General features: G+C 41.6%; 1 protein-coding gene across 1 annotated transcript; it reads left to right on the top strand.

Annotated features, from left to right (window-relative positions):
• The first annotated feature begins 11627 nt into the window (after positions 1-11627).
• Positions 11628-12563, top strand: LOC127031221 (olfactory receptor 13A1-like). Its single transcript, XM_050917988.1, has one exon. It carries the CDS (start codon positions 11628-11630, stop codon positions 12561-12563), a length of 936 nt encoding a protein of 311 aa, XP_050773945.1.
• The last annotated feature ends 13283 nt before the right edge of the window (positions 12564-25846 follow it).

Below are 25846 nucleotides of genomic sequence, written 5' to 3'. Positions count from 1 at the left end.
ATGGGGTGAATCACTTGGTTGCCACCCCTTTCCACCATCAAACCAATGGCCTGGTGGAGAGGTTTAATGGAACTTTGGGGGCCATGATACGTAAATTCGTAAATGAACATTCCAATGATTGGGACCTAGTGTTGCAGCAGTTGCTTTTTGTCTACAGGGCTGTACCACATCCCAGTTTAGAGTTTTCACCATTTGAACTTGTGTACGGCCACGAGGTTAAGGGACCATTACAGTAGGTGAAGCAGCAATGGGAGGGGTTTACGCCTTCTCCAGGAACTAATATTCTAGACTTTGTAAACAACCTACAAAGCACCCTCCGACACTCTTTCGCCCTTGCTAAAAACAACCTAAAGGATGCTCAGAAAGAGCAAAAGGCCTGGTGTGATAAACATACCAGAGAGCGTTCCTTCAAAGTAGGAGACCAAGTGATGGTCTTGAAGGCGCAACAGGCCCATAAGATGGAAGCGTCATGGGAAGGGCCATTCACGGTCCAAGAGCACTTGGGAGCTGTTAACTATCTCATAGCATTTCCCACCTTCTCCCTAAAGCCTAAAGTGTACCATGTTAAATTTCTCAAGCCCTTTTATTCCAGAGACTTAAAGGTTTGTCAGTTTACAGCCCAGGGAGAAGATGACGCTGAATGGCCTGAAGGTGTCTACAACGAAGGAAAAAGTGACGGTGGTGTAGAAGAGGTGACCCTCTCCACAACCTTGGAACATCTGCAGCGGCAACAGATCAAGAAACTGTGAACTAGCTTTGCCCCATTATTCTCAGCCACCCCAGGACTGACTGAAAGGGCATACCACTCCATTGACACAGGTAATGCTCACCCAATTAGAACCTCACCCTACCGGGTGTCTCCTCATGCCCAAGCTGCTATAGAACGGGAGTTCCAAAATACGCTACAGATGGGTATAATCCACTCCTCTACCAGTGCATGGGGATCTCAAGTGGTTCTGGTACCCAAACCATAAAGGAAATACGCTTTTACATGGACTACCATAAGCTACATGCTGTAACTCGTCCCGACAACTATCCAATGCCACGCACCGATGAGCTATTGGAGAAATTGGAACGTGCCAAGTTCATCTCTACAATAGACTTAACCAAAGGGTACTGGCAAGTACTGCTAGATGAACCCGCCAAAGAAAGTTCAGCCTTCATCACCCATGCAGGGGTATATGAATTTAATGTGCTTCCTTTTGGGCTACGAAATGCACCCGCCACCTTCCAAAGACTGGTGGATGGTCTCCTAGCAGGACTGGGCGAATATACAGTTGCCTACCTCGATGATGTGGCCATTTTTTCTGATTCATGGCCCGAACACCTAGAACACCTGGAAAAAGTCTTTGAGCGCATCAGGCAGGCAGGACTAACTGTTAGGGCTAAAAAGTGTCAAATAGGCCAAAACAGAGTGACTTACCTGGGACACCAGGTGGGTCAAGGAACAATAACCCCCCTGCAGGCCAAGGTGGATGCTATCCAAAAGTGGCCTGTCCCAAAGTCAAAGGAACAGGTCCAATCGTTCTTAGGTTTGGCCGGGTATTACAGGTGATTTGTACCACACTACAGCCAAATTGCCGCCCCACTAACAAACCTAAACAAAAAGACCCAACCGAATGCAGTTAAGTGGACTGATGAGTGTCAAAAGGCCTTTACCCAGCTTAAGGCGACACTCATGTCTGACCCTGTGCTAAGGGCCCCAGACTTTGACAAACCATTCCTAGTAACCACAGATGCATCTGAGCTTGGAATAGGAGCAGTTTTAATGCAGGAAGGACTGGATCAAAACTTCCATCCTGTCGTGTTTCTCAGCAAGAAACTGTCTGAGAGGGAAAGCCACTGGTCAATCAGTGAAAAAGAATGCTACGCCATTGTTTATGCCCTGGAAAAGTTACGCCCATACTTTAGGGGACGGCGGTTCCAACTACAAACCGACCATGCTGCGCTAAAGTAGCTTCATACTACCAAGGGAAACAACAAAAAACTTCTTTGATGGAGTTTAGCTCTCCAAGATTTTGATTTTGAAATTCAACACATTTCAGGAGTTTCTAACAAAGTAGCTGATGCATTCTCCTGTGAAAGTTTCCCAGAATCAACTGGTTAAAAATTGTCCTTTTAATGTGGAAAATCTTGTAGTTTTACATAATTAGTAGTATATGTTAAGGGTCATGTGTTTTATTAACCTGTTTATTCTAAAGTTCTAGGAAGTAATCACCGCCAGTGTGGTTCCACACTGTCTGAGATTTGGGGGGCATGTCATAAACAGATGGTTAAGGGTTAATGTCTCTTTTTCCTGTAAAGTGTTAAGAAGCTCAGTGAACCTGTCTGACCCCTGACCAGAGGACCAATGGGGGGACAAGATACTTTCAAATCTTGGTGGAGGGAAGTCTTTGTTTGTGCTTTTTGTTTTGGGGGTTGTTCACTCTTGGGGCTAAGAGGGACCAGACTACACCCAGGGTTTCTCCAATGTTTCTGAATCAGTCTCTCATGTTTCAAAATAGTAAGTACTAGCCAGGAAAGGCGGTTTAGTCTTATGTTTGTTTTCTTAACTTGTAAATGTGTCTTTTGCTGGAAGGATTTTTACCTCTGTTTGCTGTAACTTTGAATCTCAGGCTCGGGGGGTGGGGTGGAAGTCCCTCTAGTCTATATGAATCTGAATATCCTGTAAGCATTTACTATCCTGATTTTACAGAGATAATTTTTACTTTTTCTTTCTTTAATTAAAAGCTTTCTTTTTTAAGAACCTGATTGATTTTTTCCCCTTGTTTAAGACACAAGGGGTTGGGTCTGAATTCACCAGGGATTGGTGGGGGGAAAGGAGGAGGGGGGGAAGGTTAATTCCTCTTTGTTTTAAGATCCAAGGTGTTTGGATCACTGTAGCCTCTTAGGGTAACCCAGGGAGAGGAAAGTCTGGGAGGGGAAAGGAGGGAGTATGGTTTATTTCTCCTTGTTTTAAGACCCAAGGGGTTTGGGTCTTGGGTTCCCCAGGGAAGGTTTTGGGGGAACAGGAAGTGTGCCAAACACTATATTTTGGCTGGTGGCAGCGTTATCAGATCTAAGCTAGGAATTAAGCTTAGAAGGATCCATGCAGGTCCCCACTTTTTGGACGCTAAAGTTCAAAGTGGGGAAAAGCCTTGACACATATAGATGGTGAACTTTGACTGACTGACCTGGGTCAACTGACCCTGTAAAACTACACAACCACAAGAGCTAACACCAAAAGGTGATTGACTGATGAATGAATGATTGATGAGAGATTAAATGTCAGCTGGCCTTCACCCTGCTCCGGGGGACACTTAACAGAACAAGATATTGAGAGGAAGAGAAGAAATAGCAGCCTTCATCTAGGACTGGGTAGCTCTACCCGCTTTGTTTGCCAATCAGGATACTGTGTAGGACCAGCCTAGTTATTGAGGGTTTATGCTTTGGGAACGGAGGCTTATTAGGAAGTAGCATTGTATAATCTTTTTGCTGACTGTCTGTGATGCTTTGAAATAAATAGAGTTCCACTGAAGAAAAACTGAGTCAGAATTTTTAATGGCACTAATACTGTGATTTCTGCCCATCTGGGGCCAATAAAGGACACAGCCTTTTATCAGCAAAGGGCAGGGTAAGATCTCAGAGCTGTGCGTAAGTCCAGCTATCATTCTGGAAGCTGTGCAAAGGAGTGGAATGAACAGGACACTGAGATGTTCAGGGAAGTTGCAAGGAATGTGTGAAAGGAGTTTGGAGAGGGACTGGAAAACAGTTATGTATCAGTTACAGGGTGCAGGGGAGAGCATGCATCTGTTCTGACCACAGCGTGATTAGGGACTTCATTTCAGTTTGCTATTCCATGAGTTTTATCATCCACTCATGGGACTTTAAAATGCACTCCTCACTCTCCTTTCTGTCCTGCCTTTCCATTTCTTCCATTTCCAATGGGGTAAGGAACAAAGCAGCTCTGCCAAGGAACCTTCAGCAAAGGATTGGTGAGTATCTCCAGGAAAGTTTCCTTAACATCTCCTTGGAGATTTCTCAGTGTACATGAACACACTGTTCTGCTGCACTGCTTGGATGAACAGTGGAATGTGAAGAACCTTCAAACACAGTTAGTTCTGTACATTTCCATCCCTTCATCCACTTCTAGCATACACAGAGCAAAGCGTAACTCTCTCTCTTATAACCTAGCTGCATCAACCAAAAAAGATCACCCACCAGGACTTTAGTCTTCTGCATTATGCATACCAGAAATGGACTGCTGGTACTGGCTAGACCCTTCTGGAGTGCAGAAAATTTTCTGACTCTCTGTGCTACTAGACGACCCTGCTGTGTGCTCCACAATGTCCTCCAACTCCACCTCTACATCCAAGATTTTGTCCTCGGGATTAGGCCCAATGTCCTCTGCCTCCAGTTCTGCCAAAGTGTCCACAGAACTCTTGGCAGTGGAGGTGGGGTCACTGCCATGGATGGTATCCAGCTGTTTATAGAAGTAGCAGTTCTTGGACACAGCACCAAAGTGACCCTTGCATTCTAGTATGCCTGCCTCAGCTCCTTCATTTTTCCTTTACACTGCACTATGTCCCATTTATAGCCCTTTTCAAATAACCAGCAAGAAATCTGCCCATAGGTATCAAAGTTCCTACAGCTGGAGTGGAGCTGGGACTGGACGGCCTTCTCTCCCCATATGCTCAGCAGATCCAACAGCCCCACAGTGGTCCATGCAGGAAATGTGATCTGAGCTCTCCATGCCAAGCAAACATGAAGTGGAATGTCAAAAATTCCCAGGCCTTTAAAACGGATGGGGCTGATGTTTGTTTACCTTGCTGCACAGCAGCAGAGTTCGAACTGCTGACCAACGCAGTCAGGATGGGCATTGTGGGACACCTCCTGGATGCTATTTACAGTGGCAAAACCGAGTGGTTTTTACACTGACCCTTTATCAATAAAAGTTTGCTACAAAAATTCTATGACTCTCATCAAGGTGGTTTTCTTTTATTGGTAAAACAAGGTACTTTTGTCAGCAAAAGGAGCATTACAGTGTGTGCATCTCCCCTGTTTTGATGACAAGATCTGCTTTTGCCAACAACAGTGTTGTAGTTTAGACAAAGTCTGAGAGAGGTAGTAAAGCTGACCTAAAGCCTGGTGTAGCCATCATTAGATCAACAAAAGAATTCATCTCTCCAGCTAGCTATCATCTCTTTCAGGGGTGGATTTACTACCTGTGACATAAAATCCCCTTTTGTTGATGTAGGAAGTGTCTACACTATGGCACTTTAGTGGAATAGCTGAAGCACCACAGATGTGCCACTATAATGCTTGTAGTGTAACCGTATGCAAAGACAATGTGGGGAAAACTCTCATTTTTCTGGATTTTCAAGAATACAGTTGTTGCTGGGGACAGTGTTACTTTTAAAAATAGAAGTGTTACTTTCTCTTGTAAAGTAGCATTTTCAACACTTTGTTACTATTTTCCTACTGCCAAAAGTTGGAAAATAGAAAAAAAAATGAAATGTCAGTTTTACTCTATTTTCAAAATTTCATTGTATTGGAAAATCAAAGTTTTCTGATGGGAAAATATTGAAGAGGATTTTTCCTGTCAAAATTCTGGTGTCTTACAATAAGAATCCTTAATTCACCATCCAGCTGGAATCCAATGGTGAGAATCGCCATCCAGCAGTGAGAATCTTCTAAGACTAGACGAGCATCTCACATCCCATTTGCTTCAAAATCAATGAGTTTTGGGTGCATAACTCCTTTGATAATTTCAGTTGTATGTTATTTGCAGGCCTTGAGCTGTGTCTCAGCAGAGGGAGGGGCTGGAATTTGTCCTAAGTGAAGAACCTTGATAAATCCTTTGTTTGCCACCTTCTTTCTCATGGTCAAGAGAACGTCACATTAACTGCATGTAAAATGGAATTAACATTAGGCTACAGACCAGAGATGGGCTTTGTCACCATGCCTCAGTGGATCACTTCTGATCATATCAGATTCTGGACATACTGCTCAGAAATGGGGAAGACCCATCCCCAAAATGGTGGTTATTCTTCCATAAGATAAAATAAAAGTTTATTGTCTCACCACACTGGTTAACAGGAAGTCAGAAATGCAGTCTTCCACCACCCAGCCACTAGATTTAAGGATGAGCGTTTATTTAAAGCCAATTTTATCAAAAAAAGGGTACTTCTAATCCCAAGAGATCAGTCACACAGCCAGGTCGATATACAATTCAGATCTTACCCAATAATCAAGCTGTTGCTAATCCATTATTATCTAACATAAAAAAATTATTTATAAGAGAAAGATAGAGGAGAGAGTTAAAATGGTCAAATGAATTAAATCCATGCAACCATGGCAGTGTTCTTGTATCAGGTTTGAAGCAATGATGGAATAAACTGCTGGCTTGAATAGTCTCTAGTAACTTCCAAAAGATTGGAAGGTCCTCAGGACATGAGTTGGGATGCTCCTTTTAGTGTAAATCTATAGTCCAGATATCAGAGCAGGAAAGAGGCAAGATGGAGATGCTTGCAGGGCCTTTTATTCTTTCTCCCATGTTGAGGGAAATTTCTCAGTCTTAGTTTGTGGAAAAATGCAGCTACAAGATAGAGTCTAGGGTCACATGAGCAAGTTTAATGCCCTTGCATGCTTCTAAGACTCATAGCAGGAGCCATTACTCATATTCTGACTAAATCATCCTCAGGAAGACACACCAGCTGGGGATGGGCTTCTTCTATGGTCTTTTGTGCAAGCTAAGCATCCTTCAATGGGCCATTGACAATATGCTGGCCGGACTGGATGTAAACTAATTACCTTGTGGGTGTTACCACAGGAGCAAACAAATTTGAAATACAGGCATATAGTAAACATTCATAACTTCAGACACAGAAATGATATACGCAAACAGCATAATCATAGCAAATCATAACTTTTCCATTGGCACTTTATATGACATACTTTGCATAAGATTTGTTGCGTTTCTTTAACAGTGGTAGCAAAAAAGATATACATTGTCATATTTTAACCATATAATGTCACAAACATGAGCCATAATTCTTGCATCTCAACATCTCAAAATGATTGGAAAATAAATAGCTAGACTCTGTCTCTGTAATGGGTCTGTCAAGCTAAAACTCCCACACTAGCCTATGTAGCTGAGATGTAATATCATCTTCCGCTATAAAAAATTACAGAGACATAGAGACTCACACACACAACAAATGGAAGAAAGAAAAAATTGATGGTAATTCATAGAAGCTAGGAATTGCAGAAAATTGAGAGGGTAAGCAAAGAGACACAAGGAGAAATCTATGCTCCGGAGAGTTAAGGGATTATAAGTGTTGGAGGGCTTTCCCTCAGCCCTCCCACTTCCCTGGTTCTTGTCATGCGTAAAAGACCAGAAGTCCAAAGTTCACATAATACAATATTTATTGGGGTTTATCTGTAAATCAGAGCAAAATCAATGGAGCTTTAAGCTAGAGGTATATAAAATCACAAGTAATGTGGATAAAGTAGATAAGTAAAAGTTATTTACTTATTCCCATAATACAAGAACTAGTGGTCACCAAATGAAATTAATGGGCAGCAGGTTTAAAACAAATAAAAGGAAGTTCTTCTTCACATAGTGTACAGTCAACTTGTGGAACTCCTTTCCTGAGGAGGTTGTGAAGGCTAGGACTATAACAATATTTAAAAGAGAACTGGATAAATTCATGGTGGTGAAGTCCATTAATGGCTATTAGCCAGGATGGGTAAGGAATGGTGTCCCTATCCTCTGTTTGTCAGAGGGTGGAGATGGATGGCAGGAGAGAGATCACTTGATTATTACCTGTTAAGTTCATACCCTCTGGGGCACCTGGCATTTGCCACTGTCAGTAGATAGGATGCTGGGTTAGATGGACCTTTGGTCTGACCCAGTATGGCTGTTCTTATGTTCTTATGTAACGTCAGTAGTGGGCAAATTGGTTGAAACTATAGTAAAGAACAGAATTATCAGACACATACATGAACATGATTTGTTGGGGAAGAGTCAACATGGTTTTTGTAAAGGGAAATTACGCTTCCCCAATTTACCAGAATTCTTTGAGAGGTTCAACAAGCATGTAGACAAGGGTGATCCAGTGGATATAGTGTGCTTAGATGTTCAGAAAGCCTTTGACAAGTTCCTGCACCAAAGGCCCTTAAGCAAAGTAAGCTGTCATGGGAGAAGAGGGAAGGTCCTATCCTGGATCAGTAACTGGTTAAAAGATAGGAAACAAAGTGTAGGAATAAATAGTCTGTACTGGGTCCAGTACTATTCAACATATTCATAAATGATCTGGAAGAAAGGGTAAACAGTGAACTGGCAACATTTGTACATGATACAAAACTACTCAAGATAGTTAAGTCCAAAGCAGATCGCAAAGAGGTACAAAGGAATCTCACAAAACTGACTTAACAACAAAAAGTCAGGTGAAATTCACTGTTGATAAATGCATAGTAATGCACACTGGAAAATAGAAACCCAACTATACATATAAAATGATAGGGTCTAAATTAGCTGTTACCACTCATGAAAGAGATCTTGGAGTCACTGTGGATAGTGCTCTGAAAACATCGATTCAATGTGCAGCAGCAGTCAAAAAAGCAAACAGAATGTTGGGAATCATTAGGAAAGGGATAGATAAAAAGACAGAAAATATCATATTGCCTCTATATAAATTCATGGTACACTCACATCTTGAACACTGCATGCAGATATTATTGCCCTATCTCAAAAATAGATATATCGGAATTGGAAAAGGGCACGACAAATGATTAGGGGTATGGAAAAGCTTCCATATGGGGAAAAGTTGAAAAGACTGGGACTTTTCACCATGGAAAAGAGATAACCATGGGCAGAAATAATAGAGGTCTATAAAATTATGCCTAGTGTGCAGAAAGTAAGTCATAACAAAAAAAATAGGGGTCACCAAATGAAATTAATAGGCAGCAGATTTAAAACAAATGAAAGGAAGTATTTCTTCACAGAACTCACAGTCAATCTGTGAAACTCTTTGCCAGAGGATGTTGTGAAGGCCTAGACATAGGGTCAGCTCCGGGCACCAACACGCCAAGCGCGTGTCTGAGGCGGCAAGCCACGAGGGGGAGGGGCGCGATCTGCTGGTAGCCGTGAGGGCAGAAGGCAGGTTGCCTTCAGGGGCATGCCTGCGGAGGGTCCGCTGGTCCCGTGGCTTCGGCAGACCTTCCGCAGGTGTGCCGCCGAATCCGCAGGACCAGGGACCTCCCACAGGCAAGCCACCAAAGGCAGCCTGCCTGCCATGCTTGGGGCAGCAAAATACCTAGAGCTGCCCCTGCCTAGACATTAACAGGGTTCAAAAAAGAACTAGATAAGTTCCTGGGGAATAGGTCTATCAATTATTAGCAAGGATGTGCAGGGATGCAAAACTGTGTTCAGACGTGTTCCTAGTCTCTGCTTGCCAGAAGCTGGGAATGGGCAACAGGGGATGGATCACTTGATGATTACCTATTTTGTTCATTCTCTAAGGGGCACCTGGCATTGGTCACCATCAGAAGACAGGATACTGAGCTAGATGGACCTTTGGTCCGACCCATTATGGCCATTCTCATGTTCTTATGTGCTTATTAAGTCTGAGGATGAACTCCAGGCCTCACTGAAGCCAAGGTCAACATTTCTATTGACACCCATCAATGAGGCCATGATTTCACCTTGAGACTTTATCCCCTCACTAATTATTATGGAATATATCTCTATTGGTGACATTATGTACAGAAAAGAATACATTAGTGGAAATGATATTTTCTCCTCGACAATTCAGCAGAAAATACATTTGGACCTACCAACAAAAGGAATTTTCTCAATTTAATGTAGAAAATCTGTTTGTACTGATCTAGGTGACTCCCATTTACCTTCTCCTTTGGGAACTTGTTTGAGGGGTAACTCTTGTCCACAGTCACAAGGGATGCAAGCTCTCACTACATAAGGTTATTCCACATGAAAAACAACCATCTTCAAGAAGTCATAACTTACTCAGAGTCTACATTTAAATTAATCTCTGTTTGATTCTATTTGTGGATTGAATGAGAGGTGAGAATATTCCTTCAGCTGGCTTGCTTACTTCATTCCTGCTTGCTTCCTATCTTACTTTCTCACAATACAAGCTTGTAAATAAATCTTTCTGACTTTTTGAGTCGGGTGTTTCAAAGATCCTAAGTGTGTTTTATAGCAACAACTTGTGAAATTCAATTAGAGTAGAGTGATTAATTCCTTTACACAATTTTGAAAATCAAGCTAAATTTTATTTCTTTCTTTCTTTTTCTTTCTGTTCTTTTCTTGTTTTTTCTTCTTTTTATTTTTTAATTTGGCTAAATGTGCTTTGCAGCAATACACATTTCCACAACGATGTTTATGAATCTGGGATCATGCTCTGATCTCATTTTGATCAATATAAATCTGATAAAAATTCATATACATCTTTGGACTTCTTCTGAATTTCGTTGTAGTTGAGTCTAAAGTCTATGGAGATATATATAACGTGATAACACAGATATGAGGGGTGGAAGATTCACAATCTATTGTCTATGCCCTCAGAATTTTGGAATGAAATTTGAAATGTGATGCAAAGGGTGGTAATTTTTTTAAAGTCACTGTAATATGAAATACAAAAAATCAGTCTAATGTAACTTCATGACTAGTTAGATTTGTTGGCCCTAACACTCTTCTTATTTTCATCATTTTTACAAGTCAGTGACTCCATTGACTTCAATGAAGATACTCCTGATTTTCTGCAGCAGGAGTAAGAGGAAAATCAGGAGAAGCAGTAATTTAGTAACAAGATTAGAGAAGTCTGAAGACAGTAAACTGAGACTTTAACTGTAATGCAGTAAGGAATACTTGTCACATCATGTGAATGCCACTCCTAAAAATCAAGCAACATGTTTATACTGCCATGAAGCTTGATCTTCAAAATGAATTTTAGTGGGTACAATTCCCCTCTTGTTTGCACAAGCTGTATACATGTGCAACTCCATTGAGTGGATAATCTGCCCCACTGACTGTAGTGGAGTTGCGCCTGAGTTACACTACAATGAGTTAAACAGAATTCAGATTATTTTATTTTGCATCTTGATTTTACCTAAATGTATATGTTATGATATTATGTTTTGTAGTATATATGTTGTATGTGTTACATATATTGAAAGTGTCCTATATTGCAAGAGATCCATTTTGTGAAATTAATTTAGAAAGTGGAATCTTGGTTTTTAATAAGACTTCTAATATATGATTGATTTTTAGATTATATTGTGAACTCCTGTCTCATGAAGTTTATGTAAACATATCAACTGACTTCATGACCTTTATCTGAGAACACTGAGAGTGTTATTTTTTCCCTTTTCTACCTGAAAGTCAGGAGAATATAGATTCAGTAGCTCAGACAGCTTTTTGTTCTAACATATTTTAATGTAGCTCAGTTTGTTAATACATGATATGAAATGTGTAGAACATCACAAGTTCTCTCTCTCTCTCTCTCTCATTCCGTTTCACTGTTGGTCTGTCTAGATGTTTCAATTATCAAATTCCTGTAGTTTCTGAAAAAATATCTGACAGCAACTTTAATCTTTGTTCCTACAGAGGGAACATTCAAGGAATGGAACCCAGTAACCACACCAGGGTGACCGAGTTCATCATGCAGGGGCTCTTTGACCATCCTCATCATCAGGGGCTATTCTTTGGGCTATTCCTGTGCCTTTACACAGCCGTTGTCATGGGCAATTCCCTGATAATTGCGGCTATTGTCCTCCATCCACCTCTCCACACCCCCATGTACTTCTTCATTGCCAACTTGGCTGTGGTCGACATTTTCTGCACCTCCTCTGTTCTTCCCAAGATGATGAAAAACCTGATGCAGGAGAAGAAAACTATCTCTTTTGATGGCTGCATGGCCCAGCTATTTGCTTTCACTTTGTCTGGGGGGACGGAGCTTGTGCTCCTCACTGCCATGTCATATGACCGGTATGTAGCCATCTGTCATCCCTTGCGCTATGTCAACCTCATGACGAAGAGAATTTGCATTAAATTAGCAGTTGGTGTCTGGGCTGTCAGTATTACCAATTCATTGGTGCACACACTTCTTATGCTGCGTCTGGATTTCTGTGGATCCAAACTCATTCAGCATTTCTTCTGTGAGATCCCTCCATTGCTGGCACTGTCCTGCAGCTCCATCTACTTCAATGAAATCATGATCTTCATTGCAAACACCTTCCTGGCTATGGGGAACTTCCTGCTGACCACAGCATCATATAGCTTCATCATCATCACCATCCTGAAAATCCAGAGCTTCAAAGGGAAGCAGAGAGCCTTCTCCACCTGTTCTTCCCATCTGCTCGTGGTCACCTTGTTCTACTCTTCCATCATCTACACCTACATCCAGCCAACCTCCAGTGACTCTCTCGCTAAAGACAAGATAGCAGCCATAATGTACACCCTGGTGATTCCCACCATTAACCCTTTGATCTACACTCTACGTAATAAGGAGGTCAAAGTGGCCTTTGGAAAAATCCTTTCATTCAGGAAAAAATCATAAAATATCAGGGTTGGAAGGGACCTCAGGAGGTCATCTAGTCCAACCCCCTACTCAAAGCGGGACCAGTCTCCAACTATTTTTTTTTGCCCCAGATCCCTAAATGGACCCCTTAAGAACTAAGTTTACAACCCTGGATTTAGTAGGCTAATGCTCAAACCCCTGAGATATCTGCCCCCTGCCCGAATAATAATTTTGTCAAGAGTGAACCTGATTCTGACCTTCCTTGTTCCTGCTTGGCCAAGTCCACGGTGGTACAAATTATTACAGAACTATAGACTTCAGTAGACATACATTTGCACTAAAGTTGATTTAATTTGATGGAATTTCAGTGATTAACACCAGCGGGAGAAGTATTGAATTGACTGCAGGGGGCTAGGCTGATTTACAGTAAGTGAGATCTGACCCATCTGACTTCATTGGAGCTATGTTGAGTCACACTATCTGAGTAAGGCCCATAGAGCCAGGTTTTTAAAGGAGTTTAGCTAGCTAGTGAGATTTTCAAAAGCACCTAGATACATAAATTTCAATTATTTCAATTGGTGTTAGATGCTGAAGTGCTTCTGAATATTCCATTAGGTGCTATATAGCAATAAAGATCTTGTCCATTGTGTAGCAAATTACTGTGCAAGCAGCCTCATTGAATCACAACATTATATTTTACCCTCTATGTGTAAATATGATAAAAATAAAAGTCATTTTCTTTTTGCTCTTTTTATTTTTTGGTGAGATTTATTTTTCAAACATATAGCTGTTTAGATCTGGAGGTCTCCTGGCCATGTGTCATGGATTTAAGTCAGAGATTTTAATAGAACTATTTTATGAAAATAAGTTTTTTTATCTTACCATAAAAATATACGTCTCAGTATCAGAAGTTGGGTATTTTCAAAAGATTTGTTCTGTTTATAAGGCAATGTTTCAATCTCAACAATAGAGACAATATTAATGAAAATGTTGCTTACTGTTACCACAAGAAATTGTTCACCGAGGTCACAGGTTTCACTTCCAATTATTGCTGCTGACTCATCTTATAACCCCCAGAATTAAATAACTTTTTAATCTTTAATTAAAGTTCCAGAAAAAAGAAGCTTAGCGAAAAAAACAAATACAGTCCCCGTATTTTTTACAAAATAAAATATTAAGAAAAGATTTCATGGCAACAGTTTCCAGTACTCCATTTACATTTAGCCATATAGAGTTTTTTATATGTAAATACTCTGTTTATGTGTGGTTGAGGATGGCCATTGTGCAGGAGACAGTGTTTTTAAGTTGATGTCAGTGGGCATACCCTGAATGGATAACACTGAAATGTAGATAAGGTGTATACAAAAGTTATTGGTCCTTACATGATACTTAAGATTAAACTGTGCTGTGTGGGACATGAGTTCGAATTGTGATATCTCCCTGAACCTAAACCATTGTTTCTGGGCTGGGCTGGAATGGGCATAGAGCTATCACATGCATAATAAAGTAAACTGAGTGATGAGCTGGAGTGGAACGGAGTTCCTGGATCCAAGAGAATTGGTTGATGTGTTCTGCTAGAACTTGACAAGATGTTCTGGATAAGAAAAGTGGAAAAGGACTTGGAGGGATTCCCAACTGAAAGCAGGGAAGGAAAATGATACTTAAGGGAGGGAGTGACATCAGGAACCCACAGCTCATATTCCAGGTTTTATTTTGGATTTAACCCAAAACAGTGGAGGGTGTGTGGTTGATGTCTGTTTGGCCAGTTTTATCAGAACACATTTCAGAATCTAGACAAAGAAGGCTTAACAGTATCATGGTGGATCCAAGGTCTTGGCAGTTGGTGGAGTCGGCAGCCACAATGGTAAAGCTCTCTCCTTCCAGTCCACCCATCATCCTCTGATCCCACGCAGTCAAAACCACCTCCCGGATGAGTGATATTCCAGAAGGTGCGGCAGCCTCATGCCATCAACATTCTCCAGCTGTGAACATATCCACTCATTTCTCAACTCTCTGGGGCTTGTTTTCATGACAATCTTTAAATGTAGCAGGAGCCTTGAAGACCATGTAGCACAGTTCTTTACATTGCAGAATGCCAGTTTATACCACTCTATTTGTGTCCATCTTTTGCTCACTTTTATACACATTGTGCAACCAGATGAGTTGTTTTTTTTTTCTTGAAATTCTTATAATATAGGCCTCTGACCAACAGGACTGTCTTCATTGATGTCCATGGAGCTATGCCATTTTGCACCAATATAGATCTAGCTTTGTTTTTGGGTCAAATCCCTGGATTCCTCCTCACTGGCAATTTTTAAATCCAGAATTGGTGTTTTCTTTCTTTCTTTTTTTTTTTAAAGATATTCTCTAATTCAAACAAAAGTTAATTTGAGGCATTTTCATGGCTTTTGTTATTCAGGAGGTCAGATTAGATTATCACAATGGCCCATTCTTGCCTTATGATGTTTTAATTTATGAATCTACAACTCTGTTATATATGGGTCTATTGAGCCTAATTCTCACTTACATTGACAGTAATTTACATCACTCTGACAGTGGAAAAGGGATTTAAAATGGGAGTAAGTTATATTTAGGCCAGTTGTACCCTACAGAACTATACGGGTATAATTAAGTCACTATGTCAATGGGAGAGTTTCTCCAGTTTACATAGCTAATGCCTCTTGGGGAGGTGGATTAACTACTCCAAAAGAAGAAGCTCTCCTATGGCCTAGTTCCATTTTAGAACTGCACATGAAGAGATGCCCTTAGACTCACTTTGAGGTTCCTTTTTATTACTGGAATGGAGGAAAATTGTCTTACAGTAGATTCACAAAAGAATGTATGCATCTTTGCTGACACTTCTGGTTCCTAAATCCTGGAATCAAGCACCATTGGTACTCAGCTGCTGAAAATCTGTGGGCTCCTAAATTCACTCAGCACTTAGCTTTTTTCAGATGAATTTCCATAGGCAATTAGGGGTATGCATACTGCTCTGCAGTCTAGGTATCTGGGCACCTTAGTCCTAGAGAAATTCATGAAGCAAGGAAGATGTTCTTCTGCATGAATTGCTTATATGGCTGCAATTCTCCCCAAAGGTGCACCAGAATACTACCCACACTTAGTCTGAGGAAGTCTTGCCTGCGCTTGCCAAGCACTAGATCTCTGTGTCCACCAGCCACAGGCAACACAGTCACTCCCCTCTTAGCCCATGCAGGCTCCACTGTCCCTCTCAGGGTAGTGATAGCCATGCCCCAGCCATGGACCCCGCCAAGCTTCCCCCTGGAGTATCCACCGCTAATTCACTGGATCTTCAAAGATTCACCACTCCCTAGTGAGCAGGATCCTCAACGGGTGCAAATCTCAAAATTCCATTGGTTTCATTGGAACTATGCTGAATTAGAATAGCTCAGAGCTGACTAATATTTCATGACTATGTTACCAGGGTTAGCAAGAGTCCAGACATGCTAATGAATGGATCATTCAATTAGTATGATTCACAACTGACTTGCACTTGTGTAGCCAATAATCTTCGTGAAAAGCCACCATGATTATCCTCTTAGCCAGTGATTTTTCTAGGTGCTCAAAAGTTAGGGGTGACAACCCTCAGGCCTGGTCTCCATTACGAGTTTATCTCAAATTTAGCAGTGTTAAACCGAATTAACCCTGCACTCGTCCACACAACGAAGCCCTTTACTTCGATATAAAGGGCTCTTAATATCAATATCTATACTCCTCCCCTAAGAGGGGAGTAGCACTGAAATCGGTATTGCCATTTCGAATTAGGGTTAGTGTGGCTGCAATTCGACGGTATTGGCCTCTGGGAGCTATCCCGCAGTGCACGATTGTGACCTCTCTGGACAGCAATCTGAACTCGAATGCACTAGCCAAGTAGACAGGAAAAGCCCCGCGAACTTTTGAATTTCATTTCCTGTTTGCCCAGAGTGGAGCGCTGATCAGCACAGGTGACCATGCAGTCCCAGAATCAAAAAAGAGCTCCAGCATGGACCGTACAGGAGATACTGAAGCTAATCTCTGTATGGGGAGATGAATCTGTTCTATCAGAACTCCATTCCAAAAGACGAAATGCCAAAATATTTGAAAAAATCTCCAAGGCTATAATGGACAGAGGCCACAACAGGGACTCAACACAGTGCTGCGTGAAACTTAAGGAGCTAAGACAAGTGTACCAGAAAGCCAAAGAATCAAATGGAAGCTCAAGGAGGGAGGGGCAACTGAAGACTGTAGCTATCCCACAATTCCCACACTCTCCAAAAACGATTTGAATTCTGGGCTCAGCTCCCAAAGCCTGAAGGTTCAAAAACATTGTTGCAGGTGGTTCAGTATATATGTCTTCAGCCCATCCCCCCCTTCCCTCCCTCTGTGAAAGCAAAGGGGAAAAATCATTTCTCGTCTTTTTTCAGCATCACCATATGTCTATTGGATGCTGCTGGCAGACGTGTGCTGCAGCACTACACAGCAGCATCCCCTTGCCTTGCTTTGCAGATGGGAAATGGTACAGTAGGACTGATATCCATCATCATCGTCCTGTGGGTGCTCCTGGTTGGCCTAGGTGAGGTTGGCTGGGAGTGCCTGGGCAAAAATGGGAATGACTGCAAGTCATTCTTTTCTTTAAGTTTTGTCTAATGGAGATTCAGTCCTGCCTGGAATATCATGACAGCTGGAGGCTTCTGCCTCAGGCTGCTCTCCCAGTCAGCAGCACCACACGGTCGCGCCTACCCCAGCCTACTCCTTGCTACCAGGGCTCACAATCAGATTCTTAGACCTCTACATTTTGCTGCAAATAAACAAAATTAAGCTGTCACTTAGAACTGTCCCCCAACATACATATCCTGGGACATTTTGTATTTTACCAATATCAACCAAAGGCCCACACACAAATGGAGATTCAGTCCTGCCTGTGCTTCTATCCTAGTGCTTGTCAGATTCCCATTTTCAGCTATAGGCTGAGCAAGTGCAGAATGGTGGTTCACTCTACTTAGCTGTAAGCCAACCGCCCTTTCCTCCCACCCTTGATCTTTGCTTTCAGAGGCAATAAAGTCAGTGTTGTTTCAAAATCATGCATTCTTTATTACTTCATCACACAAAAGGGAGGATAACTGCCATGGTAGCCCAGAAGGGGTTGGGGAGGAGGGAAGCAATGGGTGGGGTTGTTGCAGGGGCACCCCCTAGAATGGCATGCAGCTCATCATTTCTGAGGGATGTTGGGGCTCTGACTCAGAGTGGCCGTTTGCCTCTCTGGTTCTTTAGTAGGATTGCCTGATATTCTAGGCAGGACTGACTCTTCATTAGACAAAACTTAAAGAAGAGAATGACCTGGGGAGTCATATCCATTTTTGTCCAGGCGCCCCTGACTGACCTCACAGAGGCCAGATAGGAGCACCCATGATAGCAACAGACGGTACAGTATGACTGGTAACCGTCATTGCCAACTTGCAGAGCAGCAGATGATACAGTATGGCTGGTAACCATCTTTGCTAACTTGCAAAAGGCAAGGGGATGCTGCTGTGTAGCACTGCAGTACCGCATCTGTCAGCAGCATCCAGTAGACATATGATGACCGTGAAAAAAGGCTGAACGGGCTCCATGGTTGTCATGCTATGGCATCTGCCTGGGCAATCCAGGGAAAAGGGCATGAAATGATTATCTGTAATTGCTTTCATGGAGGGAGGATTGACTGATGACATTTACCCATAACCACCCGTGACAAGTTTTTGTCCCCATCATGCATTGGGATCTCAAACAGAATTTCAATGGGCGAGGGAGACTGCGGGAACTGTGGGATAGCTATGGGATAGCTACCCACAGTGCAGAAGTCGACTCTATCCTTGGTACACGGACGCACCCCATTGAATCAATGTGCTTAGTGTGGCCACATGCACTCGACTTTTTACAATCTGTTTCCAAAAATCGATTTCTGTAAAATCGGAATAATCTCATAGTGTAGACATACCCTCAGTGTTGCAACACCTAAGTCCCTTTGTGATTCCAGCCGTAATGTAAATGGAAATCAAGAACGTTAAACAAGAATTCCCTACTCATATACAACACCAGTATTATTTCACATCCACTTTGCATTCCTGATTTGATTCATTTCTCACTTCTCACTTTCAGTGGCTTGAATCTAAAATAAATTCAAAGCAAGCAATGAAACTGATTCTCCAACAACTTTTATCTTGTGTTGGTGAGCACAACTGCGCTGCTCTGGTGTGAACCTGCTGTAGGTGTGGGGAGAATCCTGGTGACATTTCACAGAAATAGTCTATATGCTTAGAATGAAGAATTCCAACAGAACTTTTTCCATGTGCCCATTGTGTGAAGAGGGAAACACAAACAGAAGTAACCTTTACATTTCTGAAGGAGGAACAAATAGAGTCAATGCAACAATGAGGCAGTTCCCAGTAAAGGAGATGGTTAGAAAGACCAGGAATAGGGATAGCCTGACATCTCATTGACAGATGAATCCCAGTAACATGAATTCTTACACCACTATCTCCATTATCCTTGAAACTTGAGAGAAGTATAAAGGTTAGAGATATGGTGGTTCAAATACTATATCAGCCATAAATTAAAGGCACCTTACAGATAGATAGATAGAATAGATAGATGCCATGCCAGTTTCAATTTTTTTATAGATAACAATTGAAAACAATATTAGAATTGTTACTGATTATTTGTTTATTGAAAAATTGGGCTATGGTAAATGAAAATAGTCAAATATTGTAAATTAATACTGTAAATAAAAGTGTATGCTGAGCCAGGTAACCATAGGCTGGTTAGCTTGATATAAATCCTGGGCAATGTAAGGGAAACGTTGATATAGGATTGAACTGGTAAAGCATTAAAAGATAGTAATGTAATTAAAATAGACATAATTCAAACAAAGTGTGTACTGAGCAGCACAGCATGAGGAGAAGGTGACCAGCCCTCTGTGGAGAAAGAAGTGGTTTGGGACTATTTAGAAAAACTGGACGGCACAAGTCCATAAGATGGGATGCGCTGCATCCGAGGGTGCTAAAGGAGTTGGTGGATGTGATTGCAGAGCCATTGGCCATTATCTTTGAAAACTCATGGTGAATGAGGGAGGTCCCGAATGACTAGGAAAAGGCTAATGTAGTGCTCATCTTTAAAAAAGGGAAGAAGGAGGATCCAGGGAACTATAGGCCAGTCAGTCTCACCTCAGTCTCTGGAAAAATTATAGAGCAGGTCCTCAAGGAATAAATTCTGATGCACTTAGAGGAGAGGAAAGTGATCAGGAACAGTCAGCATGGATTCACCAAGGTCAAGTCATGCCTGACTAACCTAATTGCCTTCTATGAGAAGATAACTGGCTCTGTGAATGACAGGAAAGCAGTGCATGTGTTATTCCTTGACTTTAGCAAAGTTTTTGATACGGTCTCCCATAGTATTCTTGCCAGCAAGTTAAAGAAGCATGGGCTGGATTAATGGACTATAAGGTGGATAGAAAGCTGGCTAGATCTTCGGGCTCAACGGGTAGTGATCAATGGCTCCAAGTCTATTTGGCAGCCGGTTTCAAGCGGAGTGCCCCAAGGTTCAGTCCTGGGGCCATTTTTGTTCAATATCTTCATTAATGATTTGGAGGATGGTGTGGACTGCACTTTCAGCAAGTTTACAGATGACACTAAACTTGGAAGAGCGGTAGATATGCTGAAGGATAGGGATAGGATACAGAGTGTAAAAGTAGAATGAATTATATTGTGAAAATAGAAAGGATTAAAGAAATGCTGTCTGTACCTTTAAGCAAAACTGTTGGAATGCTGCAATCCAGGTTTCAGGAATACAGACATTAACATAGAACAATTGCACCGTTTAAGGGCAATTGGTGAAGTATTAGCCTTAGATCGATAAGAGTTAGTAAGGAAGCAGGATATGCATGCTGTGCCCCAGGTGAATTTTACTGTTTTGCTTTCTTTGTCCCTTTGTCTAATTCCCGCTCTTTTTATCTGTATAAATAAGATTGTTTGGGTCTTGCATGGCCACTCACATTATCTGGGTGTTATTGGCTGAGCGCTGCGCTAATAAAACAAAATGGTCTGACAAATTGTGAGTCCTGATTCTAACTTTGACAAGAGGTACCTAGACAAATTAGAGGACTGGGCCAAAATAAACCTGATGAGATTCATAAAGGACAAGTGCAGAGTCCTGCACTTAGGACGGAAGAATCCTATTCATTGTTACAGACTAGGGACCGAATGTCTAGGAAACAGTTCTGCAGAAAAGGACCTGGGGGTTACAGTGGACAAGAAGCTGGATATGAGTCAACAGTGTGCACTTGTTGCAAAGAAGGCTAACGGCATTTTGGGATGGTTAACTAGGTGCATTGCCAGCAGATTGAGAGATGTGATTATTCCCCTCTATTCGACATTGGTGAGGCCTCGTCTGGAGTACTGTGTCCAGTTTTGGGCCCTACACTACAAGAAGGATGTGGAAAAATTGCAAAGAGTCCAGCGGAGGGCAACAAAAATGATTAGGGGGCTGGAGCACATGACTTATGAGGAGAGGCTGAGGGAACTGGGATTGTTTAGTCAGCAGAAGAGAAAAATGAGGGGGGATTTGATAGCTGCTTTCATTTACCTGAAAGGGGGTTCCAAAGAGGATAGATCTAGACTGTTCTCAGTGGTAGAAGATGACAGAAGAAGGAATAATAGTCTCAAGCTGCAGTGGGGGAGGTTTATGTTGGATTTTAGGAAAAACGTTTTTCACTCAGAGAATGGTGAAGCACTGGAATGGATTACCTAGGGAGGTGGTGGAATCGCCTTCCTTAGAGGTTTTTAAGGTCAAGCTTGTCAAAGCCCTGGCTGGGATAATTTAGTTGGGAATTGGTCCTGCTTTGAGCAGGGGGTTGGACTTGATGACCTCCTGAGGTCCCTTCCAACCCTATTATTCTATGATTCTATGATTTCTAGTGCTTTAGATTTCCCATGCACCTCTTTAGTCAAATTAGGGGCTTATTTTTAGAAGTGCACCCATGGCACCTCTCAAAGGGAACAGGAGTGGTTGCTTCTTATAGTGGACACCTGAAGATCATTGCATCTACAGAGATGGGAAATTTTACTGCGCACTCATGGTCAGATTTTGCTATGACAGCACTCCCATGGCACCTTGTTTGAACTTCATTGGGACTGTATATAGAGTATATCATTCAGTGTGGCATAGAACACCTACCTTTCCAAATTTACTCTTGTACTCACTTTCCTGTGATATGTAATTCAGGGTGCCCATATTAATCTCCACACCCTGAAGTGAAAAAAAAAACTATATAAAAAAAATTCACCACCCATAGCAGTGAATTTCAATCCATGTTTATGTAATTATAATATAAAATGTGTTCTTTTTAATTCAGCTGTGCAGATTGAAGCTAATTTTAAATAATTCTCATGTAAAAATAGATTGAAAAATAACACTCAAAACTAAATAATTCAGCTTTGATCTTTAGTAAACCTTATGTTATCAGTGTAACTTTTCATGTTACTATGCACACTGCAAATATATACAAATAGCTTATAAATAGTGATAATTATATTTGAATTTTTATAAGTGAATACAATAATCTAAGCCATAATTCATAAGCAGCTAAAAAAAGTTATGTCATGTATTTAAAAACAAATGATTTTCAGAAGTGTAAGCATTATAAAGTATCCCTGATGAGACCATGCCACACCTGGTGGATGAGCTTTGTGTCTTTGTCCTCACACACAATCATTTCACATTTTGAGACAATTTATACCTTCAAGTCAGCGGCACTGCTATGGGTACCCGCATGGCCCTACAGTATGCCAATATTTTTATGGCTGACTTAGAATAATGCTTCCTCAGCTCTCGTCCCCTAGCGTCCCTCTTCTACTTGCACTACATTGATGAAATCTTCGTCATATGGGTCCATAGGAAGGAGGCCCTTGAAGAATTCCATGTGGTTTTCAACATTTTCCACCCAACCATCAACCTCAGCCTGGACAAGTCCACACAAGAGATCGACTTCCTGGACACTACAGTGAAGATCAGTGACGGTCACATAAACACCACCCTATACCAGAAACCTACTGACTGCTCTACTTACCTATGTGACTCCAGCTTCCATCCTGGACATATCACACGATCCATTGTCTATAGCCAAGCCCTAAAATACAATCAAATTTGCTCCAACCCCTCAGACAGAGACAGACACCTACACGATCTTTATCAAGCATTCTTAAACTACAATACCCACCTGGGGAAGTGAGGAAACAGATTGGAAGAGCAAGATGGGTACCCAGAATTCACTTACTACAGGACAGTAGGAAACAAGGAAAATAACAGAATACCACTGGCCATCACATACGGCCAACAAGGAAAATAACAGAATACCACTGGCCATCACATACAGCTTCCAGCTAAAACCTCCCCAGCACATCATCAGTGATTTACAACCTATCCTGGAAAATGATCCCTCACTCTCACAGGCCTTGAGAGGCAGCCCAGACCTCCCTTACAGACAGCCCCCCAACCTGAAGCAAATACTCACCAGTAACTACCCACCACACCACAGAAACACTAACCCAGGAACCAATCCCTGTAACAGACCTACAGTGTTGCCTACTCTGTCCCCATATCTACTCTAGCGACATCATCAGAGGACCCAATTACATCAGCCACACTATCAGGGACTCATTCATCTGCACATCTACTAATATGATATATGCCATCATGTGCCAGCAATGCCCCTCTGCCATGTACACTGTCAAACCGGACAGTCTCTACCTAAAAGAATAAATGGACACAAATTGGACATCAGGAATGGTAACATATAACAACCAGTGGGAGAACACTTCAGTCTCCCTGGAGATTTTATAACAGATTTAAAAGTAGCAATACTTGAACAAAACATCTTCAAAAACAGACTTCAAAGAAAAACTGCAGAGCTACAATTAATTTGCAAACTTAACATCATTAATTTCGGCTTGAATAGAGACTGGGAGTGGCTGGCTCACTACAAAAGCAATTTTTCCTCTCCTGATATTGACACCTCCTCATCAATTATTGGGAGTGGACTACATCCACCCTGATTGATTTGGCCCTGTCAGCACTGGTTATCCACTTGTAAGGTAATTCCATTCCCTTCATATGTCAGTATAATAATGCCTGCATCTATAACTTTCACTTCATGCATCTGAAGAAGTGGGTTTTTTACCACCGAAAGCTAATGTCCAAATAAATCTGTTAGTCATTAAGGTGCCACTGGACTTCTGATCTTTTCTGTGGATACTGACTAACATGGCTATCCCTTTGATACTTGAGGGAGGATAGATGGCAGGGTGAGCTCATGGACCACAGATGGTATTGCAAACTATGGCTCAGGGGATTGCAGTTGAGAATATGCAACAGAAAAAGAATCACCACTGAACAGAGCCTGTGGTCTGTCTTAATGGAAAACACTGAGATCTGAATCAGCAAGCTGCACTCTGTGGTGGTGCAGCTGATATCTGATTTCCATGAACAGCATAGGAGAATGACACATACACACCCATCAACAGCGGCACAGTCATCTCCATACTGAGAATACACTCTGAAAAGGAGGTATAAAGCCTTCTGCACCTGCAGCTCCTTTTTTTTTGTTTTTTTGTGGGATAAGATGCTCTCCATATGGAAGTCTCAAGCAAGCCTCCTCAGTGGTTCGGGTCAGGCTCATCTCCATTCAGTACAGCTGTCATAAATATAAAAGGAAGGGTAACAACCTTTTTGTATGCAATAATATAAAATCCCTCTTGGCCAGAGGTACAGGATCACTTACCTGTAAGGGGTTAATCAGTTCAATTAACGTAGTTGGCACTTGGCCAGCAGGACCAATGGGGAAAGAAGATACTTTCAAATTGGGGGAGTGGGGAGAAGGTTTTGTTTGTGCTCTCTTTGTGTTCCTTCTTCAGACAAAGAGAGAGACCAAGCGGGTAATCCAGCTCCTACTGAAATGATACATATAAAATTACAGAAATTGTAATTAATAGCAAGGAAATGCATTAGATTATCTTTTGTTTTAGCTTGTGAATTTTCCCTCTGCCAAGAGGGAAGTTTATTCCTGTTTTATAACCTTGAAGTTGAGCATACAGGGGAATCCTCTGTGTTTAAAATATTTTTATTACCCTGTAAAATTACCTTCCATTCTGATTTTAAAGAGGTGCTTCTTCTACCTTTTTAATATAATGAAGTTCTTCTTTTAAGAGCTTGATTGGTTTTTATTGTCCTAAAAACACAAGAGTCTGGTCTGCGCTTACCTTGTTAACCTATTTGGTTAGTATCTTATTCTCAAGCCTCTCCAGGAAAGAGGTTGAAGGGGTTTTGGGGATATTTTGGGTGGATAGAGCTCCAAGTGTCCCCTCCATGAATGTTTGTTTAAATCACTTGGTGGTGGCAACAATATTGTCCAAGGACGAGGAAAGGAATTTGTGCCTTGGGGAAGTTTTTAACCTAAGCTGGTGGAATATAAGCTTAGGAGGTCTTTCATGAGGTCTACATCTGTACCCCAGAGTTCAGAGTGAGGAGGGAACCCTGACAACAGCATCTTAGCTCCCATGTTAAACCCCAACACTTATATCCTGAAAAAACAAGGAGATGAAAAGAGAGCTGACAAAAATGGTTACTTTTTTTTAATACTTTTTTTTGTGTAGTGTAGCTCTGTTTTTACCAAGAAGCAGTGAAACATTGCTAACAGACTGCATATAGTCTTTGCCTCTGCAGTGGGTGGTAAAAAGCACAATCAGATACAGAGAGTGTGGGGTAATTAATAAGAAGAGGGCTTTTTAACATCTTATCCACAGAAATGCCAGCTAATGAAGTCACACCTTTTTCTCAAATGGCACAGGTCTATACTTTGGTGTTGAAGTTCATTGTTTCTAACCCTTGTAATGCAGTGAATCCATGTCTGTCCTCTTCTCCACAAAGTCATTTGGGACTTACAGATACATGAGCACTGTAAGTCTGGAGTATCAATAAACATCAAACAACACCCAGAAATCCTCTTTCTCTCAGCCCAGAAACCCTGAACCTTAACCTTTCCTTTTCTAATCAGTGTGTCCCATTCCTCCCCCATAGCCAGGAACACAACCCTGGACTTCTGATACTCCCATTCTCCCAACACACACTTTAACCGTTCAACTAGATTTCTCTCTCAAAGCCAGGAATAGAACCCAGGAATACTTACATTGAGCCTTTGATGTCTAGCTAACAAATCACTACGAATACTGGAAGTTCTTTGCCAGAAACTCTGTTGTGAAATCAATAGGTGTCAGCCACCTAGATGCTTTTGGAAACAC

The sequence above is a fragment of the Gopherus flavomarginatus genome, chromosome 11 (genome assembly GCF_025201925.1).
Source record: "Gopherus flavomarginatus isolate rGopFla2 chromosome 11, rGopFla2.mat.asm, whole genome shotgun sequence".
Taxonomy (NCBI): Eukaryota; Metazoa; Chordata; order Testudines; family Testudinidae; genus Gopherus; species Gopherus flavomarginatus.
Note: the sequence above shows the minus strand (reverse complement) of the source record. Positions and strands in the feature narration are given on the sequence as shown.

Bases quoted from the DNA above. Each gene is read 5' to 3' on its own strand.
- LOC127031221 (XM_050917988.1), top strand. From the start codon at position 11,628: ATGGAACCCAGTAACCACACCAGGGTGACCGAGTTCATCATGCAGGGG.